Below are 23,755 nucleotides of genomic sequence, written 5' to 3' on the forward strand. Positions count from 1 at the left end.
CTGGGTCTCCCAATAAGAGCTAGAAGAAAAGGAATTTACGGTAAGTAACAAAATTCCCTTCTTCTTCGGCGCTCTATTGGGAGACCCAGACGATTGGGACGTCCAAAAGCTGTCCCTGGGTGGGTAAAGAAATACCTCATGTTAGAGCTGCAAGACAGCCCTCCCCTACGGGGAGGCAACTGCCGCCTGCAGGACTCTTCTACCTAGGCTGGCGTCCGCCGAAGCATAGGTATGCACCTGATAATGTTTGGTGAAAGTGTGCAGACTCGACCAGGTAGCTGCCTGGCACACCTGTTGAGCCGTAGCCTGGTGTCGCAATGCCCAGGACGCACCCACGGCTCTGGTAGAATGGGCCTTCAGCCCTGATGAAACCGGAAGCCCAGCAGAACGGTAGGCTTCAAGAATTGGTTCTTTGATCCATCGAGCCAGGGCGGCCTTAGAAGCCTGCAACCCTTTGCGCTTACCAGCGACAAGGACAAAGAGTGCATCCGAACGGCGCAGGGGCGCCGTGCGGGAAATGTAGATTCTGAGTGCTCTCACCAGATCTAACAAATGTAAATCCTTCTCATACCGATGAACTGCATGAGGACAAAACGAAGGCAAAGAGATATCCTGATTAAGATGAAAAGAGGATACCACCTTCGGGAGAAACTCCTGAATGGGGCGCAGCACTACCTTGTCCTGGTGGAAGACCAGGAAGGGAGCCTTGGAAGACGGTGCTGCTAGCTCAGACACTCTCCGAAGAGATGTGATCGCTACCAGAAAAGCCACTTTCTGTGATAGTCTAGAAAGTGAAAACCTCCCTCAGAGGCTCGAAGGGCGGCTTCTGGAGGGCAACTAGTACCCTGTTCAGATCCCATGGATCTAACGGTCGCTTGTACGGGGGAACGATATGGCAAACCCCCTGTAGGAACGTGCGCACCTTAGAAAGTCGAGCTAGACGCTTCTGAAAAAAGACGGATAGCGCCGAGACTTGTCCTTTAAGGGAGCCGAGCGACAAACCTTTTTCTAACCCAGATTGCAGGAAAGAAAGAAAGGTAGGCAATGCAAATGGCCAGGGAGACACTCCCTGAGCAGAGCACCAGGATAAGACTATCCTCCACGTTCTGTGGTAGATCTTAGCAGACGTGGGTTTCCTAGCCTGTCTCATGGTGGCAACGACCCCTTGGGGTAAGCCTGAAGACGCTAGGATCCAGGACTCAATGGCCACACAGTCAGGTTCAGGGCCGCAGAATTCCGATGGAAAAAAGGCCCTTGAGACAGTAAGTCTGGTCGGTCTGGTAGTGCCCACGGTTGGCCGACCGTGAGATGCCACAGATCCGGAAACCACGCCCTCCTCGGCCAGTCTGGAGCGACGAGTATGACGCGGCTGCAGTCGGATCTGATCTTGCGTAGCACTCTGGGCAAGAGTGCCAGAGGTGGAAACACATAAGGGAGCCGGAACTGCGACCAATCCTGCACTAGGGCGTCTGCCGCCAGCGCTCTTTGATCGCGAGACCGTGCCATGAAGGTTGGGACCTTGTTGTTGTGCCGTGATGCCATTAGGTCGACGTCCGGCACCCCCCAGCGGCGACAGATTTCCTGAAACACGTCTGGGTGAAGGGACCATTCCCCTGCGTCCATGCCCTGGCGACTGAGGAAGTCTGCTTCCCAGTTTTCTACGCCGGGGATGTGAACTGTGGATATGGTGGAGGCTGTGGCTTCCACCCACATCAGAATCCGCCGGACTTCCTGGAAGGCTTGCCGACTGCGTGTCCCCCCTTGGTGGTTGATGTATGCCACCACTGTGGAGTTGTCCGACTGAATTCGGATCTGCCTTCCTTCCAGCCACTGCTGGAAGGCTAGTAGGGCAAGATACACTGCTCTGATTTCCAGAACATTGATCTGAGGGGTGGACTCCTGCTGAGTCCACGTACCCTGAGCCCTGTGGTGGAGAAAGCCTGCTCCCCACCCTGACAGACTCGCGTCTGTCGTGACCACCGCCCAAGACGGTGGTAGGAAGGATCTTCCCTGTGATAATGAGGTGGGAAGAAGCCACCATTGCAGAGAGTCCTTGCCGTCTGTGAAAGGGATACTTTCCTGTTCAGGGATGTCGACTTCCCGTCCCATTGGCGGAGAATGTCCCATTGAAGTGGACGCAGATGAAACTGCGCAAACGGAACCGCCTCCATTGCCGCCACAATCTTCCCGAGGAAGTGCATGAGGCGTCTTAAGGAGTGCGACTGACCTTGAAGGAAAGTCCGCACCCCAGTCTGTAGTGACCGCTGCTTGTCCAGCGGGAGCTTCACTACCGCTGAGAGGATATGAAACTCCATGCCAAGATACGTTAGTGATTGGATCGTGACAGATTTGACTTTGAGAAGGTGATGATCCACCCGAACGTCTGGAGAGTCTCCAGCGCAACATTCAGGCTGAGTTGGCATGCCTCTTGAGAGGGTGCCTTGACAAGTAGATCGTCCAAGTAAGGGATCACAGAGTGTCCCTGTGAGTGCAAGACTGCTACCACTGCTGCCATGATCTTGGTGAACACCCGGGGGGCTGTCGCCAGACCAAATGGCAGAGCCACGAACTGAAGATGTTCGTCTCCTATCACGAAGAGCAGAAAGCGTTGGTGCTCCGTAGCAATCGGCACGTGGAAATAAGCATCTTTGATGTCTATTGATGCTAGGAAATTTCCTTGAGACATTGAGGCAATGACGGAGCGGAGGGTATCATCCGGAACCGCCTGGCCTCCACGTGCTTGTTGAGCAGTTTTAGGTCCAGAACGGAACGGAAAGAGCCATCCTTTTTTGGCACCACAACCAGATTGGAGGAAAACCGTGTCTTGTTCCTGAAGAGGAACCGGGATTACCACTCCTTCTGCCTGCAGAAGAGCATCTGCTCGGTGGGGAGGTGGGGACGTTCTGAAGAATCGAGTCGGAGGACGAGACCAGAACTCTGTCCTGTGCACGTGGGCACACTGTCCCTCACCCACCGGTCTGTGACCTGTGGCAGCTAAATGTCGCCAAAGGCGAGCGAGTCTGCCATCAACCGCGGATGCGGAGAGACGAGAGAGCTGAGAGTCATGAGGAGACCGCCTTGGTAGCGGTTCCTGCGGCTGCCTTCCTTGGGCGTGATTGAGCCCGGCCGGAAGCTGAGCCCCTCTGAGGCTTTTCAGCCCTTTTGGACGAGGACAATTGGGACCTGCCCGAGCCTGGGAAGGACCGAAACCTCGACTGTCCTACCAGGACAGTATTAATAGGGTAAGTCGCAATGCAGACATTGCGAGGTTAAGGACACCACCTGCGGCACAGATGTACATGTGCTCAAGACCAGCTGCGCAAGCACAGCTGAAAAGCTTAGGGTGCCCATATGGCTGTGAATGCCGGAGCGACCGACACGCCGATAGCCTCATAGACAGATTTCAACCAGAGTCCATGTGCCTGTCAATGGCATCTGTAAGTGAAGTCCCATCTCCACTGCAACTATGGCTCTAGCCGCAAGCCTGGAGATTGGAGAATCCACCTTTGGACCCTGGGTCCAACGCTTGACCACGTCAGGGGGAAACTGATAACGTGTATCCTTAATACGTTTGGAGAAAACGCTTATCTGGGAAGCGTGGTGTTCCTGGACTGCTTCTCTGAAGTCAGCGTGGCCAGAACAATACTCAATATACGTTTGAGCTACTGAAATGGGACTTCTCCTGCTGTGAAGCTGACTCCTCCGCTGGGGGAGCTGAGGGAGAAAGGATCCAACATTCCATTGATGGACGCTATAGGATCATTCCTTATGGCGTCACCATCCGGTGTATCCGGAGTGAGAGCGGTGTCAGGATCAAAGTCCTGATGAGCTACGTCTGCCTCATCATACAGAGAGGCTCCTGGGACCCCCCCCGGAGCACCGATTTTATTCCAAATGAGGGTGGCCAGGGAGCAATGATCCAGATTGCCCATGGCCTGTCCGGACTGCAAGTCTCTATCCCATTGCAACTCCGTCCCTGTCCATGGACAGGGTTGAGAGGTGATTCTCTTGGCCACGTCAAGTAGAGACCCCGGCTGACCAAGTGCTACAGGGGAGCATTGCACACAATGGGGTTCAGTGCCGTGGAACAGTATCACATGCAGTAAAAACAGCATCGAAAGCCTGTGTAGCTTATATGCTGCTGCCGACTTATAGAGCCAAGAATGGCGACCGTACAGTGCAATGTATAGCATACAAGCATAAAGTACAAATGAACACAGCAGCACATGCAATACAAGCAGCATAGAAAGCCTGCTTTTCTGCTGCTGTAGACTAGCCATCTAGGGGAATATAGCCCAGAATAGCGACCATACAGTGCAATGTATAGCATACAAGCATAAGTACAAATGAACACTGCAACACCTGCAATACAAGCAGCATAGAAAAAAACCTGTGCCTCAGCACCCTTGCTTTTCTGCTGCTGTAGTCTAGCCATTCTATGGCGAATATAGCCAAGACTAGCGACCGTACAGTGCAGTGTATAGCAAACAAGCATAAATACACATGAACACTTCAGTACGTGCAATACCCGCAGCCTAGAAAGCCTGTGCCTTAGCACCCATGCTTTCCTTCTGCTGATGTGTCGCCATCTAAGAGGGCATATAGCCAAAAATAGCGACATATGCAGTGTAAGCACAAAATACAAATGGACAAAACTGCGGTATTTAGTGTCAGCACTTCAGGTGCCGCTTACCGCCCGCCTATAAGCGGGTGTGTGGTCGCCCTAGTCCTGTGCCTGGTTGCCCAGAGTCCGAGTGTCGCCATCTAAGACCAGCTCGGACTGCAGGAATGGCTGCCGGCGTCCTTCTCCAGCTCGTGTGAGTAGGGGCGGACCGTGGGCGTGCCCCAAGTCAGAGCGGGAAACCGGCGTTCCACAGTGTCCAGTGAGAGGGCTGGAGCATGTAAATAAGGCTCCAGCCCTCGGCGCTGCTGATTGTACAGCGTCTCTCCCCTACCCTGATTGACAGGGTGGGGGCGGGAACGAAGCGGAGCTAGGCCGCAAAAGCCGGGGACTGGATTTATAAGCGCCGCCGCCGTAAAAGCGCGGTCGGCGCTAAGTCCCCGGCGCACTACAAGTCCCAGCCGCGCCGCCGCTCCCGGAGCGTCCGGCGCGGTAGTTCCCAATAAATAAAGTCCCTCAGCTAGGCTGCAGTGACTGTAACCCTTTACTGTCCCCGGCGCACTAGCACACCCAGCAAGTCTGGAGTGTGCTGTGCCTGTGTGTACGGGGACACAGAGTACCTGAATGGTGCAGGGCCATGTCCCTGAACGGCACTCCCGCTCCACATCCAGCAGGTTCAATGGGTCTGTGGATGGAGCCCGGCCTCAGGGCTTTGGGGCCGGCAAGATCCCACTTCCTCAGAGCCCCTCAGGGGGATGGGGAAGGAAAACAGCATGTGGGCTCCAGCCGCCGTACCAGCAATAGGTACCTCAACCTTACAAACCACCAGTGGGGTGAGAAGGGAGCATGCTGGGGGCCCCATATGGGCCCTCTTTTCTTCCATCCGATATAGTCAGCAGCTACTGCTGACTAAACAGTGGAGCTATGCGTGGATGTCTGACCTCCTTCGCACAAAGCCGAAAACTGGTGAGCCAGTGATCCCACTGGGGGTGTATAGCCAGAAGGGGAGGGGCCTTACACTTTTTAGTGTAATTGCTTTGTGTGGCCTCCGGAGGCAGTGCTATACACCCAATCGTCTGGGTCTCCCAATAGAGCGCCGAAGAAAAACGCTGTGTGGGGACAGCAAAAATGAAAACTCATAGACTTTGCTGGGGAAGCAAAGTCATGCAGTTTTGAGGCCAAAAACGCACCCGAAAAACGCGCAAAAACGCCGAGAAAAACGCACCGTGTGCACATAGCCTTACACTGTTACTTCACATATAGGGTGGGCAACTAGTCTCCTGCACAGCACTCGCATCAGCTCGCTCAGTAAACAGAAGGAACATGTATGTCTAGCTAAGATTTCAGAAAGACCACACAATGGGCTGAAGATAACTACACAAAGAGGGGGTAACTATGGCACTTTGCTGACTTTCAATAGGCTTATTATAAAAGCAGATGGCTGAAGAAATATACAGCGCATTACATGTGCAAGACAAACACACAATACTATGTAAAGCTGACAAACGACTGGACAAACATACCCACACATATGTACGTAATAAATCCTTCCCAAACTTACGAATCTCCTCCGAAACAAAGACTGAATCTGCGTATGTTCTGCACACTAGTAAAGGTCCAGTCACACTAAGCAACTTACCAGCGATCCCAACAACGATAGGGATCGCTGGTAAGTTGCTAGGAGGTTGCTGGTGAGCTGTCACACTGCGATGCTCCAGCGATCCCACCAGCAACCTGACCTGGCAGGGATCGCTGGAGCGTGGCTACACGAGTTGCTGGTGAGCTCACCAGCAACCAGTGACCAGCTACACGTGCAGAGAGCAGGGAGCAGCGCACACTGCTTAGCGCTGGCTCCTTGCTCTCCTACTTACAGCACACATTGGGTTAATTACCTAATGTGTGCTGCAGCTAATGTGCACAGAGCAGGGAGCAGCGCACAATGCTTAGCGCTGGCTCCTTGCTCTCCTAGCTACAGCACACATCGGGTTAATTAACCCGATGTGTCCTGCAGCTACATGTGCACAGAGCAGGAGCCGGCACTGACAGTGAGAGCGGCTGAGGCTGGTATCAAAGGTAAATATCGGGTAACCAAGGACAGGGCTTCTTGGTTACCCGATGTTTACATTGGTTACCAGCCTCCACAGAAGCCGGCTCCTGCTGGCTGCACATTATTAGTTGTTGCTGTCTCGCTGTCACACACAGCGATCTGTGCTTCACAGCGGGACAGCAACAACTAAAAAATGGCCCAGGACATTCAGCAACAACCAACGACCTCACAGCAGGGGCCAGGTTGTTGCTGGATGTCACACACAGCAACATCGCTAGCAACGTCACAAAAGTTGTTCGTTAGCAGCGATGTTGCTAGCGATGTTGCTTAGTGTGACGGGGCCTTAAGTCCTCAGGGCCAAACAGCATGAGCACTGCAGAGATCTCACTGTAACATACAGCTGGATGACTGATGACGATCATACACACATTCTCTAGGAAATATCATAAAAGACCCGTTTTCTCCAGTGGCTGCTAAAACATTTTGGCACCAGAGTGCGCTATTCTTCATGAGACATACATGTGGCAAAAAGGACGTCGTGTTCCAGTTACATTAATATACAGAAATGTTACCTTTAGTGATGAGCGAGCACTACCTTGCTCGCATGCTTAGTACTCGTAACTAGCAGTGATGAGTGAGCACTACCATGCTCGGGTGCTCAGTACTCGTAATGAGCAGTTGGACGCCCGAAAGGGCGCAACTCGTGTACTAGGTATAATGGAACCCATTGGGGAGGGGGGGGGGAGGAGTCAAGTATTTGTCCGGAAGACCTTTTAGAAAAATCCTCCACTTTCCCATTGACTTCCATTATACTCCATACACAAGTTGAGCCCGTCCAAGTGTTCAAATGCTCATTACAAGTACTGAGCAACTGAACATGGTAATGCTCGATCATCACTATTTGTTACGAGTCCCGAACATGGTAGTACTCCCTCATCACTATTCGATATGAGTCCTGAGCATCTGAACATAGTAATGCTCACTCATCACTATTAGATATGAGTAGTGAGCACCCGAGCATCTAAATGCTCCCTCATCACTACTGGTCACGAGCAGCATCGGACTGGCTACTGGAGAAACCGCCAGTAATACCAGGCACCTAGCTGCGGTTACCTGGATTTAATTCCGGAGCTCTCACCTGAGCGCCAGAGTGCAGCCTGGACTGAACTCAGGGTTTGCAGGACTGAAATGCAAGCGCCGACTGATCCCCGGCGATTGCGGTTCAGTTCATGATAGCTGCGGACAGGGCGTGCTGAACTCCGAAACTCTCACCTGAGCTCCGGAGTTCAGCCCGGCCTGTCCACAGCTGTGGCATGAACTGAACCGCAATGACCGTGGAATCATTCGGCGCTCGCTGTTCGGTCCTGCAAACCCTGAGTTCAGTCCAGGCTGCACTCTGGAGCTCAGGTGAGAGCTCCGGAGTTCAAGCCAGGTAACCGCAGCTAGGCGCCTGGTATTACTGGCGGTTTCACCAGTATCCAGTCCGACAGTGGTCACGAGTACTGAGCACTTGAGCATGGTAGTGCTTGCTCATCACTATTCGATATGAGTACCGAGCAATCGAGCATGGTAGTGCTCACTCATCACTACTTGTTATGAGTACCGAGCACCCGAGCATGGTAGTGCCCGCTCATCACTACTTGGTACGAGTACCGAGCACCCGAGCATGGTAGTGCTCACTCATCACTAGTTACCACAGGTCTCATAAAGATATAGTAATTGTCCCCCTAAACTAATAAACCTAGGTGTGTTAAGAGACAGGAGCTGTATCCATCTACTACTTTGTTTTGGTTGATGCCTGACCTTTGAAGAAATATGTTTTCTTAAAATATCTTACAAAATGCAATAAAAAAAAATCATGACATATAGTGTCTAATGTATTGACTGGAAACTCTAGATTGCAACATGAGTGGAAGAGAAGTCTAAGAGCAGGATAGAAAACCAACGCTGCTTTCCTCCAAGAACAGCCCCACCCTTGTCCATAGGTTGTGTGTGGTATTGCACTCTCAGCCTCATTCATTTTAATAGAGCATTGTGAGCTGTAATGCCAGACAGATCCCATGTATAGCAGTGGCAGCCATGCTATTCAAGCAGGACTGTGGAGTCGGTAAGCCAAACCTTCGACTCCGACTCCTCAATTTCCCTTGCACCGACTCCACGACTCCCACATATATTGCTTATAGTTAAGTGAAAAATGTATTGTAGTACAATGTGAACATCAGACATTTAGTCATTTTTATGATACAATAATCAAGATATTTAGATAGAACATAAAATATATCTATTGGAATGCAACTTTAGAACACAAAAAACTGTAATAAATTGTAAATATGTAACATATATGTAATCTACTGTGTATTACATAGTGTATCTTGTGTGTTTATGTTATATCTAAATATCTTGATTATTGTATCGTAAAAATGATTAAATGTCTGAAGTTCACATTGAACTACAATACATTTTTCACTTAAATATAAACATTATACTAAATGTTATTATTTAGTATGTTTTTGTTGAAAACTGTTTTTTGCCACTGACATAGTGTATTACATAGTGTTATATATAACACTATGTAAGTGGCAATAAACAGTTTTCAACAAAAACATACTAAATAATATTTGTGCAGTCCATGAATTTGTTGTAAGAAATAGAATTGCCTCCATCAGATCCTCCTTCATAGATGACCTCAAATCTGACCTAATAATTTTAAGACTAGAGAACAACCTCTCTACACTAACTTGGGTTGGAGGCAAAGCTGTAACCACATGGGCAACATCTCTAACAATTTCCAAAATTAACAATTTCTAACAATAATTTGCTATAGGAGACGGAGTGAAATCTTTTTCCTTGCGGCAACACTTTGCTGCTCCATGTCATCCAAATACTTGTCAATGTTAAACTCCTCATCTGATGAGGACGAAAATATAGCAGCAGTAGCACTGTCAGGCCCCAATTCCTCTTCCGCCTGGCAGTCCTGTAGCCACTCATCCTAACTGCTACCTCAGTCACAGCTTCTTTTCCTTTAATAACCTGTTGATCATCAAGCAGTATATGATGACTTGGGTCCACATAAACAGCTGCCAGAAGAATTTTATTTTCCAATAGCTGTCTCTCTCCGTTTCATTGAAGCAAAAATGCCATCTGCAATTAAACCTCCTCTTTGGGACAGGCAAAATAGCAAGTTCTTCCACTCCCTTATGAAAATGCCAGGATTTAAATCCTCAGCTTGTAATTTTTTAGTCACGGTAAATGGGTGATTAAGCAATTCCTTCAATTCATCCAAGTGTCCATTGACCTTCACTTATTGTTACCTGAGGGTTCACCATATCTTTAAGAAACGATTTTAGTTCAAGCAATCGCTCAGTCATTAAATAAGTGCTGCCTCACCGAGTGGCTTGATCAACAATTGCCCCTTTCCCAGCACGTCTCTTCAAGATGGAATCAATTTTAGGGGTTCTGGCGGCAATAACCAACTTCCTCACTTTTCCAATCAGATTTCCAGCATGTCCGCCCAGTTTCACATATCCGGCTTTTCGCCGGTTTGGCGGATGTGGCGCACGCTAGTACAGTACGATACAGTACAGTGGCAGCGCCACAACCTCCGGGTGACATGCTCCGGTCACATGAAAGCATGTGACCATTGTTTGTCGCGCTGCCACTGTACTGTATACACTGTACTGGAGTGCGCCGCATCCGCCAAACCGGCGAAAAGACGGATGTGTGAAACTGGGGTCCCTCTTGCAGACTATCTCTTATTGCCAGCTGCAGCGTGTGCACAACACAGTGCATGTGATGAATATGAAAGTGTTTTGAAGCAGCTTCAACAAGATCAACTAATCGTAAAGTATCATTTTGCTGTTCTTCTGTTGTAATATCTGTTTGTTCCTCAGTTACATGAGCAGCACTGTGGCCTTCCATCTCACACATACTAAATCCTAAATATTCTTCTAGCTGTTGTTCATTACTCTCATTCGTCAGTTTAATTGTACTTAAGTTTGAAGCACTGTTCGTTACAATGGCAAGAACCTGTTCTTTTTTGCGTTACTAATCTTGCAGAACTTTTTCCACTAAGGCCTGGAGAAACTGGCTGATGTGATGAGCTTTATTATCTTTTACTGCCAGTGTCTTGCTAACAATTTCTTTCTTGTCACAAACATATTGAACATCGATGGCAAAATAATTCAGTGAAATGCAGTGACTCTGGCATCCCAGCAAAGGCAATGGGTGAAAAGATATGACATTCAGACACATCGTTTTATGAGGATCCTCACAAAGAATGAGCATGTCAGTTTGTGTGGTGTTTTTCTAATCTGCTTTTGCTGTTGAAAGCATTATTTGAGAGCTCAAAAACCTTTCAGATGATGGAGTTTTTTAAAAAGCTGATTTGCTTTTGCAGCTGAAAAACGTATCCTCAAAAAAACATAACAAAAACGCTGTGTGACTGCAGCATTAGAACAGGAATAGAACAGACATTTATAGGACATTTCATAACTTTCCCAAATTCCTATGAAAAAAATATTCAGCACATTCTGTATTTCACCACTGTACCCAATTTATTATATATTTTAGGAGTCGGAGTTGGTCCATTTTATACTGACGCCAACTGCACGACTCCGACTCCACAGCCCTGTATTCAAGGCGACAACCCCATTAAAAGGGGTTATCCGGCTTCTTTGACTTTTTTTTTTTTTATTACCCTATTGGGCTACATTGGGGCAGGTAAGTAGATAGAGACCACTTACCTGCCCTGCTGTCAGCCCCTCTCCCCCGGCTCAGAGCGATCATGTGAATGCTCCTGCCGCGATTTTGCTGCTTCCGGTCATTTCATGTCAACATGGGCAGGGCCATGTTGACATGCAAATGTGGAAACAGCATGTCGCCTCCCTGCTGGGCGGCTACAGTGCGAGGAGTCCCCGCCCCCTTCCCTGCACCCTCCCACACATTCCCCCGCACCTCTTTTACTCTACAGTAACCTCCCACTGCACTGCTGTGGGGTCCGTGACCTGGGGGAGGGGCCTGGCGGCGGCTGCCGTGGTGTCAGCGCCAGCACCAGGCCCCCTGCCCAGGATCGCACATTCAAATGTACCGGCATCGCAGATCACAGATGCCGGTACATTTGAAAGTGCTGATGAGAAGCAGCGCAGCGCTGCTTCTCATCACTGTCCCTCCCGCTGTCTGTGCTCTCTTCAGCACAGTGGTGACGTCACTACTGTGCTGATATGTCCAGAGCATAGACAGCGCGCGAACGTGCAGGAGCGGCGGGGACCGAGGACGGGTGAGTATGTACTCCCTACATCTGTTCCCTATGGGGGGGGGTGCGCAGAGCCATATGTATGCGTATGCAGAGCCATATGTGTGCGTGTGCAGAGCCATATGTGTGCATGTGCGGTGTAGAGCCATATGTGTGCAGAGCCATATGTGTGCGTGTGCAGTGCAGAGCCATATGTGTGTGGTGCAGAGCCATATGTGTGCATGTGCGGTGCAGAGCCATATGTGTGTGTGTGTGTGTGCGGTGCAGAGCCATATGTGTGCGTGTGCGGTGCAGAGCCATATGTGTGCGTCTGCGGTGCAGAGCCATATGTGTGCGTCTGCGGTGCAGAGCCATATGTGTGCGGTACAGAGCCATATGTGTGCAGTGCATACGTGTGCGGTGCAGAGCCATATGTGTGCGTGTGCGGTGCAGAGCCCGATGTGGGGCTGTTATTTGCAATGCTGTAGTGATACCAGGTCAGGTGCTGGGGCAGAATATACTGACAGGGAATGTGTGTGCAGGGGGCCGGGCAGGGGGCGAGGCTGGACACTGGGGTGGGGCTGGACACTGGGGTGGGTGGTAACAGCTCTAACTGAGGTTCAGCACAGGAAGTGGTCATGTTTGCTGGATCTGAATGTAAACAAGAGCTGCAGAGAATAAAGGGATAATTCAAGAGGAACAAAAGTTAGAAAACAAAAAATAACAATGTAGGGGTGATTTATATGACAATACAGCACAGATAAACTCAAACATTTTTGTTAAGCTAATGTCGGACAACTCCTTTAAGTATCAGATGAGATGATGGTAAGCTGTCACTTCAGCACCATGGAGAGTACTTAAAGGTCACAAACATTGCTGTCAGTTGTTTATCTCTGGAGCTAATCCCCAATCAGCACCATGGACAGCTCCAGTACATGTATATTTGTTTACACATAAGTATAGGGATTAGCAGCAAAATCCAGTTACAAGTTATCTCATTACATACAATGGAGGAAAGAGGCTTCTGGCACTATTACACTGACATGAGAATGACCAGGCCAGGCACTAGGGTTAACTAGCATGGATGGGAGTCCTTCATATGTACAAGAGGTAAGATTAGGTGTCCTACAAACCTTCAGGTGGCGCCCACACTTATTGCATACATTGTTTCCTGTGATATAGTAGATGCCACTGTGCACCGAAGAATTACACAACTTATAATAGTACCGTAGTCACTGTCAGAATTACACAACATATAATAGTACCCCACTCACTGTCAGCATTACACAACATATAATAGTACCCCAGTCACTGTCAGCATTACACAACATATAATAGAACCCCAGTCACTGTCAGCATTACACAACATATAATAGAACCCCAGTCACTGTCAGCATTCCACAACATATAATAGTACCCCAGTCACTGTCAGCATTACACAACATATAATAGAACCCCAGTCACTGTCAGCATTACACAACATATAATAGAACCCCAGTCACTGTCAGCATTCCACAACATATAATAGTACCCCAGTCACTGTCAGCATTACACAACATATAATAGTACCCCAGTCACTGTCAGCATTACACAACATATAATAGTACCCCAGTCACTGTCAGAATTACACAACATATAATAGTACCCCAGTCACTGTCAGCATTACACAACATATAATAGTACCCTAGTCACTGTCAGAATTACACAACATATAATAGTACCCCAGTCACTGTCAGCATTACACAACATATAATAGTACCCTAGTCACTGTCAGCATTACACAACATATAATAGTACCCCAGTCACTGTCAGAATTACACAACATATAATAGTACCCCAGTCACTGTCAGAATTACACAACATATAATAGTACCCCAGTCACTGTCAGCATTCCACAACATATAATAGTACCCCAGTCACTGTCAGCATTACACAACATATAATAGTACCCCAGTCACTGTCAGCATTACACAACATATAATAGTACCCCAGTCACTGTCAGAATTACACAACATATAATAGTACCCCAGTCACTGTCAGCATTACACAACATATAATAGTACCCTAGTCACTGTCAGCATTACACAACATATAATAGTACCCCAGTCACTGTCAGAATTACACAACATATAATAGTACCCCAGTCACTGTCAGCATTACACAACATATAATAGTACCCCAGTCACTGTCAGCATTACACAACATATAATAGTACCCCAGTCACTGTCAGAATTACACAACATATAATAGTACCCCAGTCACTGTCAGCATTACACAACATATAATAGTACCCCAGTCACTGTCAGCATTACACAACATATAATAGTACCCCACTCACTGTCAGAATTACACAACATATAATAGTACCCTAGTCACGGTCAGAATTACACAACATATAATAGTACCCCAGTCACTGTCAGCATTACACAACATATACCAAAGAGTGGGGAAGGCACCACCTAACAGAATAATACCCTAAATGGGTAGATGGGTTCACCTCAGCACACTTAGTATACATTTATGGGGGAGAGAGGGACAGAAGTGTGCAAACAAGAGGGATACTCCAATTTATATAGAAAGGTTATCTTTATTACAAAATGGACACAGGAATACACACTATTAAAAACACTTAAAAGGCATACAGCCATATATATCTACTAATCCAATCCTCCGTTGAGGTTTTGGAAAACCCCTGCTACCCAAGGGGAAACAATGGTGTGACACAGGATAATACAATATATACAAGGAAACCACCAAACAGTTTAGGTAACAATAATACATGTATACCATACAAGACCACATAGAGTTACAAATGGAGCAAAAAGCATATTATAATTTGCAAGATCATATAAATGCAAAGTGGAGTTAGTACCCAAAGCATATTTTTATATATATATATATATATATATATATATATATATATATATATATATATATATATATATATATATATATATATATATATATATATATATATATATGCGGTTACATTATATTATACAAAGCCACCATTGAAACCATAGGGGACTCTGGGGAAATTTCCCAAACCAGGTTTCCCATAGAAATAACCTGTAGGTATAAAGATGTAAAGCTCTAGTCACCAGCCATTGTCAGATTACCCATAAGATAGAGTAGCAGTGGATATAGTCCCCACGCGTATCGTCACCTACTGGGGTGACTTCATCAGGGGTGGGTTCCCTGTATCCACAAGGTACAGGTTTTAAATACCTGGAGATCCGAATATCAGCTGTGATGTTTTCAAATTGCGCGCCTCAGAAGCACCCGGCGTCCCGGAAATAGCTACTGCGCATGCGCGAGATCATACAGAAAGGAAGTATTAGGTAACGGAGTACCGCGCATGCGCGGGACTCCGAAAAGATGGCGGCCGCCATAGGAAGAGACATTTTAAGAATCATAGTAGATTTGATAGAAATGTATTATAAGAAGATCGAAACGGATAAGGACAGGAAGGCAGTCCATCTTCCACAAGTTATACCTCTTAGGGGTCCGTATAGGGAGCTGCATGTATATATAGGTGCACCCATACATGTGTGCATATACCACAGAATGCATATATATATATATATCGCACAGGGCAACATACCCATCACCCCACCCATAATAGGGCACGCTTTTAGAATCATAATAGATTTGATAGGAATGTATTATTAAAGGATCGAGACGGACAGGGACAGGGAGGCAGTCCATACTCCACAAGCTATACCTCATAGGGGTCCGTGTAGGGAGCTGCATGTACATACATGTGCACCCATATATGTGTGCACATACAAATACACATATATATCACATAGGGCAACATACCCATCACCTCACCCATAGGTAGGATTCATATACCACTAAAGAGTACAGCCCTGGATATCCTATACATAGCTAAATTATATAGCCCTAGATATTCCTGCACAGGGTCCCCATGGTAGGCACACATGTACACCCCAATGAGCAACCATAGCCCCCTATCATAAGGCCTCATGATCCTCACATGTAGATCATATTGGCCCCCCCCCTCCTCCCCCCCCCCCCCCAACACACCACCACCCACCCAGCATATAATAGTACCCCAGTCACTGTCAGAATTACACAACATATAATAGTACCCCAGTCACTGTCAGAATTACACAACATATAATAGTACCCCAGTCACTGTCAGAATTACACAACATATAATAGTACCCCAGTCACTGTCAGAATTACACAACATATAATAGTACCCCAGTCACTGTCAGCATTACACAACATATAATAGTACCCCAGTCACTGTCAGAATTACACAACATATAATAGTACCCCAGTCACTGTCAGAATTACACAACATATAATAGTACCCCAGTCACTGTCAGCATTACACAACATATAATAGTACCCCAGTCACTGTCAGCATTCCACAACATATAATAGTACCCCAGTCACTGTCAGCATTACACAACATATAATAGTACCCCAGTCACTGTCAGAATTACACAACATATAATAGTACCCCAGTCACTGTCAGAATTACACAACATATAATAGTACCCCAGTCACTGTCAGAATTACACAACATATAATAGTACCCCAGTCACTGTCAGAATTACACAACATATAATAGTACCCCAGTCACTGTCAGAATTACACAACATATAATAGTACCCCAGTCACTGTCAGAATTACACAACATATAATAGTACCCCAGTCACTGTCAGAATTACACAACATATAATAGTACCCCAGTCACTGTCAGCATTACACAACATATAATAGTACCCCAGTCACTGTCAGCATTCCACAACATATAATAGTACCCCAGTCACTGTCAGCATTACACAACATATAATAGTACCCCAGTCACTGTCAGCATTACACAACATATAATAGTACCCCAGTCACTGTCAGAATTACACAACATATAATAGTACCCCAGTCACTGTCAGAATTACACAACATATAATAGTACCCCAGTCACTGTCAGAATTACACAACATATAATAGTACCCCAGTCACTGTCAGAATTACACAACATATAATAGTACCCCAGTCACTGTCAGCATTACACAACATATAATAGTACCCCAGTCACTGTCAGCATTCCACAACATATAATAGTACCCCAGTCACTGTCAGCATTCCACAACATATAATAGTACCCCAGTCACTGTCAGCATTACACAACATATAATAGTACCCCAGTCACTGTCAGAATTACACAACATATAATAGTACCCCAGTCACTGTCAGCATTACACAACATATAATAGTACCCCAGTCACTGTCAGCATTACACAACATATAATAGTACCCCAGTCACTGTCAGCATTCCACAACATATAATAGTACCCCAGTCACTGTCAGAATTACACAACATATAATAGTACCCCAGTCACTGTCAGAATTACACAACATATAATAGTACCCCAGTCACTGTCAGAATTACACAACATATAATAGTACCCCAGTCACTGTCAGAATTACACAACATATAATAGTACCCCAGTCACTGTCAGAATTACACAACATATAATAGTACCCCAGTCACTGTCAGCATTACACAACATATAATAGTACCCCAGTCACTGTCAGCATTACACAACATATAATAGTACCCCAGTCACTGTCAGCATTCCACAACATATAATAGTACCCCACTCACTGTCAGAATTACACAACATATAATAGTACCCCACTCACTGTCAGAATTACACAACATATAATAGTACCCCAGTCACTGTCAGCATTACACAACATATAATAGTACCCCAGTCACTGTCAGAATTACACAACATATAATAGTACCCCACTCACTGTCAGCATTACACAACATATAATAGTACCCCAGTCACTGTCAGAATTACACAACATATAATAGTACCCCAGTCACTGTCAGAATTACACAACATATAATAGTACCCCACTCACTGTCAGAATTACACAACATATAATAGTACCCCAGTCACTGTCAGCATTACACAACATATAATAGTACCCCAGTCACTGTCAGAATTACACAACATATAATAGTACCCCACTCACTGTCAGAATTACACAACATATAATAGTACCCCAGTCACTGTCAGCATTACACAACATATAATAGTACCCCACTCACTGTCAGAATTACACAACATATAATAGTACCCCACTCACTGTCAGAATTACACAACATATAATAGTACCCCACTCACTGTCAGCATTACACAACATATAATAGTACCCCACTCACTGTCAGAATTACACAACTTGCCAACCAGATCATTTTACTATGATCTGTGGGTGACAAAGTTGTCACTTGTGAGTAGCTAATAAACTCACAGAAATCTCATCCTGAATTCTGCCAACATACCCTCCCAAGGCTTCGCAATGAATGACCCTGGCACCTACTAACTGGCATCAGCTTGTTATAATAGCCAAGAAAAAAAAGCACGTTATCAAGAAAAAAGGGGTCATCAATACATGTAGGAGAGGCCTGAGCATGGAAAGCAGGTGATACATGGCTGATGCCTCCATAAACATCAAGTACATTGCAACCTTGAACAGCAGCAGGAGAGGGAGGAGAGAGCTGCTAACCCATTCCATGCTGGAGGGACCTGTGGAGGAGGCCTATCTGCAGCACAGAACAGAGGATACACCCCTGAAATGTCTCCTCACACTTCCTTCTACCTGGCAAAAATGCAGCGGCTCAGCCTCAGTGCTCTGTGAACGATAGATGTCATCTTCTGGAGTCAAACCCCTCCAGTGTCTGGCAGCATGCTTCAGCATAGATATGCATGCAAGTGATGCCAGAAAGGAAGTTGGCATGCGGCATGAAATGCCAATCAGGCCATCTGATCATGATGCTTCAACAATGATGTCGCTCTAGCAAGTCTAGGTCCCACACAAAGCAGACAAGCCTAATGACCTTCTAGTGCCCCTTTAAATCTCTGAGCGGCAGAACCACACTCTGACCTCCATTAATGCCCAATCACGGGACAGAACCTCTGCCACAGCCTAGGCGCTGTCACCAGGTCTTTAGTATACAATCACTGCAGGCACCTGTAAGCACCAGAATTGAGATGTACCGGGCACCACTGACATTGACTTTACCCTAGACATTACAACTGTACTGGGCACCACTGACATTGACTTTACCCTAGACATTAGAACTGTACTGGGCACCACTGACAATGACTGTACCCTAGACATTAGAACTGTACTGGGCACCCCTGGCACTGACTATACCCTAGGCATTAGAACTGTACTGGGCACCACTGACAATGACTGTACCCTAGACATTAGAACTGTACTGGGCACCCCAGGCACTGACTTTACCCTAGGCATTAGAACTGTACTGGGCACCCCTGGCACTGACTTTACCCTAGGCATTAGAACTGTACTGGGCACCCCTGGCACTGACTTTACCCTAGGCATTAGAGCTGTACTGGGCACCCCAGGCACTGACTTTACCCTAGGCATTAGAACTGTACTGGGCACCCCAGGCACTGACTTTACCCTAGGCATTAGAACTGTACTGGGCACCACTGACAATGACTGTACCCTAGGCATTAGAGCTGTACTGGGCACCCCTGGCACTGACTTTACCCTAGACATTAGAACTGTACTGGGCACCACTGACAATGACTGTACCCTAGGCATTAGAGCTGTACTGGGCACCCCTGGCACTGACTTTACCCTAGGCATTAGAACTGTACTGGGCACCCCTGGCACTGACTTTACCCTAGACATTAGAACTGTACTGGGCACCCCTGGCACTGACTGTACCCTAGGCATTAAAGCTGTACTGGGCACCCCTGGCACTGACTTTACCCTAGGCATTAAAGCTGTACTGGGCACCACTGACATTGACTTTACCCTAGACATTAGAACTGTACTGGGCACCCCAGGCACTGATTTTACCCTAGGCATTAAAGCTGTACTGGGCACCCCTGGCACTGACTTTACCCTAGACATTAGAACTGTACTGGGCACCCCTGGCACTGACTTCACCCTAGGCACTAGCACTGTACTGGGCACCCCAGGCACTGATTTTACCCTAGGCATTAAAGCTGTACTGGGCACCCCTGGCACTGACTATACCCTAGGCATTAGAACTGTACTGGGCTACCCTGGCACTGACTTCACCCTAGGCACTAGCACTGTACTGGGCACCCCTGGCACTGACTGTACCCTAGGCATTAGAGCTGTACTGGGCACCCCTGGCACTGACTTTACCCTAGGCATTAGAGCTGTACTGGGCACCCCTGGCACTGACTATACCCTAGGCACTAGCACTGTACTGGGCACCCCTGGCACTGACTATACCCTAGGCTTTAGAGCTGTACTGGGCACCCCAGGCACTGACTATACCCTAGGCACTAGCACTGTACTGGGCACCCCTGGCACTGACTATACCCTAGGCACTAGCACTGTACTGGGCACCCCTGGCACTGACTATACCCTAGGCTTTAGAGCTGTACTGGGCACCCCTGGCACTGACTATACCCTAGGCACTAGCACTGTACTGGGCACCCCTGGCACGGACTATACCCTAGGCTTTAGAGCTGTACTGGGCACCCCTGGCACTGATTTTACCCTAGGCACAAGCACTGTACTGGGCACCCCTGGCACTGACTATACCCTAGGTATTAGAGCGGTACAGGGCACCCCTGGCACTGACTTTACTCTAGGCATTAGAGATGTACTGGGCACCACTGACATTGACTTTACCCTAGACATTAGAACTGTACTGGGCACCCCTGGCACTGACTATACCCTAGGTATTAGAGCGGTACAGGGCACCCCTGGCACTGACTTTACTCTAGGCATTAGAGATGTACTGGGCACCACTGACATTGACTTTACCCTAGACATTAGAACTGTACTGGGCACCCCTGGCACTGACTTTACCCTAGGCAGAGCTGTACTGGGCACCCCTGGCACTGACTTTACCCTAGGCACTAGCACTGACTTTACCCTAGGCACTAGCACTGTACTGGGCACCCCTGGCACTGACTGTACCCTAGGCATTAGAGCTGTACTGGGCACCCCAGGCACTGACTTTACCCTAGGCATTAGAGCTGTACTGGGCACCCCTGGCATTGACTTTACCCTAGGCATTAGAACTGTACTCGGCACCCCTGGCACTGACTTTACCCTAGGCATTAGCGCTGTACTGGGCACCCCTGGCATTGACTTCACCCTAGGCACCAACACTGTACTGGGCACCCCTGGCACTGACTGTACCCTAGGCATTAGAGCTGTACTGGGCACCCCTGGCACTGACTTTACCCTAGGCATTAGACCTGTGCTGGGCACCCCTGGCATTTACTTTACCCCAGGCATTGGAGCTGTACTGGGCACCCCAGGCACTGACTTTACCCTAGGCATTAAAGCTGTACTGGGCACCCCTGGCACTGACTTTACCCTAGGCATTAGAGCTTTACTGGGCACCCCTGGCACTGACTGTACCCTAGGCATTAGAGCTGTGCTGGGCACCCCTGGCACTGACTTTACCCTAGGCATTAGCGCTGTACTGGGCACCCCTGGCATTGACTTCACCCTAGGCACTAGCACTGTACTGGGCACCCCTGGCACTGACTTCACCCTAGGCACTAGCACTGTACTGGGCACCCCTGGCACTGACTTTACCCTAGGCATTAGAGCTGTACTGGGCACCCCAGGCACTGACTTTACCCTAGGCATTGGAGCTGTACTGGGCACCCCTGGCACTGTACTGGGCATCCCTGGCACTGACTTTACCCTAGGCATTAGAGCTTTACTGGGCACCCCTGGCACTGACTATACCCTAGGCATTAGAACTGTACTGGGCACCCCAGGCACTGATTTTACCCTAGGCATTAGAGCTTTACTGGGCACCCCTGGCACTGACTTCACCCTATGCACTAGCACTGACTTTTTTTTACCCTAGGCATTAGACCTGTACTGGGCACCCCTGGCATTGACTTCACCCTAGGCACACTAGCACTGTACTGGGCACCCCTGGCACTGACTTTACCCTAGGCATTAGAGCTGTACTGGGCACCCCTGGCACTGATTTTACCCTAGGCATTATAGTTGTACTGGGCACCCCTGGCACTAACTTTACCCTAGGCATTAGAGTTGTACTGGGCACCCCTGGCACTAACTTTACCCTAGGCATTAGAGCTGTACTGGGCACCACAGGCACTGATTTTACCCTAGGCACTAGCACTGTACTGGGCACCCCTGGCACTGACTATACCCTAGGCATTAGAGCTGTACTGGGCACCCCTGGCACTGACTATACCCTAGGCACTAGCACTGTACTGGGCACCCCTGGCACTGACTATACCCTAGGCACTAGCACTGTACTGGGCACCCCTGGCACTGACTATACCCTAGGCACTAGCACTGTACTGGGCACCCCTGGCACTGACTATACCCTAGGCACTAGCACTGTACTGGGCACCCCTGGCACTGACTATACCCTAGGCACTAGCACTGTACTGGGCACCCCTGGCACTGACTATACCCTAGGCACTAGCACTGTACTGGGCACCCCTGGCACTGACTATACCCTAGGCATTAGAGCTGTACTGGGCACCCCTGGCACTGACTATACCCTAGGCATTAGAGCTGTACTGGGCACCCCTGGCACTGACTATACCCTAGGCACTAGCACTGTACTGGGCACCCCTGGCACTGACTTTACCCTAGGCATGAGCCAGTGCCCACACCACCCCACGCACAGGGCATGTACCTGAAGTCACTGTAGGGGTGTATGATCCAGGCCCCCGCGGACTTCACCCTCTCCTGCTCCCTCTCCACCGCCTTCTGGCTGCCGAACATCCGGAGAGAGAACTTGTTGACCCCAGGTTGGAGCATGGCAGAGAGTTGGCGGTGCATGAACCCTCCGCGGGGCTCCTCTTCCCCGGCATCGCCATCTTCGGTGTCCTTGCCAGGAGAGGACCCCCGCGGAGGCTCGGTGGAGAAGGACACCTTGTGTTCCCGGGGCGGCGCCTCGGAAAGCTCCCGCCTGCACTCTCCATTCGGGCTGCCCTTGCCGGTGCCCGGAGTACCCGCCGAGCTACATGGACTACGAGTTCCTCTCCTCCCAGCAGTCCGGGGCTGCTGCTCTTCGGGTGTCGCAGCTGCCTCCACTCCCCGCATCACCGCAGCACTACTGCCGCCGCCTCCCCGCCCGTCCATGGCAGCGGGGACCTGCGGAGTGAGCAGAGGGAGGGACTGTGGGGCGGGGGAACTCCAGTGGGCGCGGCACATAAACGCAACAAGCCAATTGTGAGACAAGTGGGTGTGTATGTGCAAAAGTGGCCAATAAACGTAGAGTAGGCGTGGCGTTGGACGTGATTTGGATGAGAACAACCAATCATTTGAAGTGTGGGTGGCGACGTAGGTGAAACGCCAAGCCTGACGGTGCCAACCCAGCGGCCAATAGTTCCTCAGTCTGAGCCGTGTATTTTATACACAGCGGGACGGAGAGCGCTCAGGATGAGGACCAGCCAATGACCAGAGTAATGGCAGCATGACGCTCCGCAATTGGCCGACTGTGAAAAAGTCATAGAAGCGAAAAAGAGGCGTGGTCATAGTGTGGGGCTGTCGCGTGGGCGTGGTCATACAGGGGCGGGGTTTGGAAGAGAATGGGTGGTGAAAATATGTATACAGAGTTCGGGGTGGGGGCCGGGAGCGCGTGTGTGAGGGGGAGCGCCTGGCCCGGATCTGGGCTGCACAGACTAATCCGGGGCATTAGTAATGTTATGTTGTGTTGGCTAAAGTGGATTGCACAGGATTTAGCCTGGATTTATGGGAAGCCTGCATGAAACAAAAGAATTCAGAAAGCTTTAGATTGGAGCCATGAGGAAAGTGGCTGTAGCCCAGTGCCAGGACAGCAGCT

At 48.6% G+C, this 23,755-nt stretch overlaps 1 protein-coding gene across 3 annotated transcripts in view; it reads right to left on the minus strand.

Annotated features, from left to right (window-relative positions):
• Positions 1–23,078, minus strand: part of HCN2 (hyperpolarization activated cyclic nucleotide gated potassium and sodium channel 2) — a 162,675-nt gene extending 139,597 nt beyond the window's left edge. For 2 of the 3 annotated variants that reach the window (XM_075352873.1, XM_075352865.1), the window contains exon 1: positions 22,604–23,078. In XM_075352873.1, coding sequence (XP_075208988.1) covers positions 22,604–23,052 — 449 coding nt within the window. In that variant the 5' untranslated portion in view covers positions 23,053–23,078. Of the gene's footprint in view, positions 1–18,549; positions 18,618–22,603 lie in introns of those variants that run through there. The other variant, XM_075352878.1, reaches the window with a different exon arrangement.
• Positions 23,079–23,755: the final 677 nt, after the last annotated feature.

This window comes from Anomaloglossus baeobatrachus, chromosome 1 (assembly GCF_048569485.1).
Source record: "Anomaloglossus baeobatrachus isolate aAnoBae1 chromosome 1, aAnoBae1.hap1, whole genome shotgun sequence".
In the NCBI taxonomy this organism is placed as follows: Eukaryota; Metazoa; Chordata; class Amphibia; order Anura; family Aromobatidae; genus Anomaloglossus; species Anomaloglossus baeobatrachus.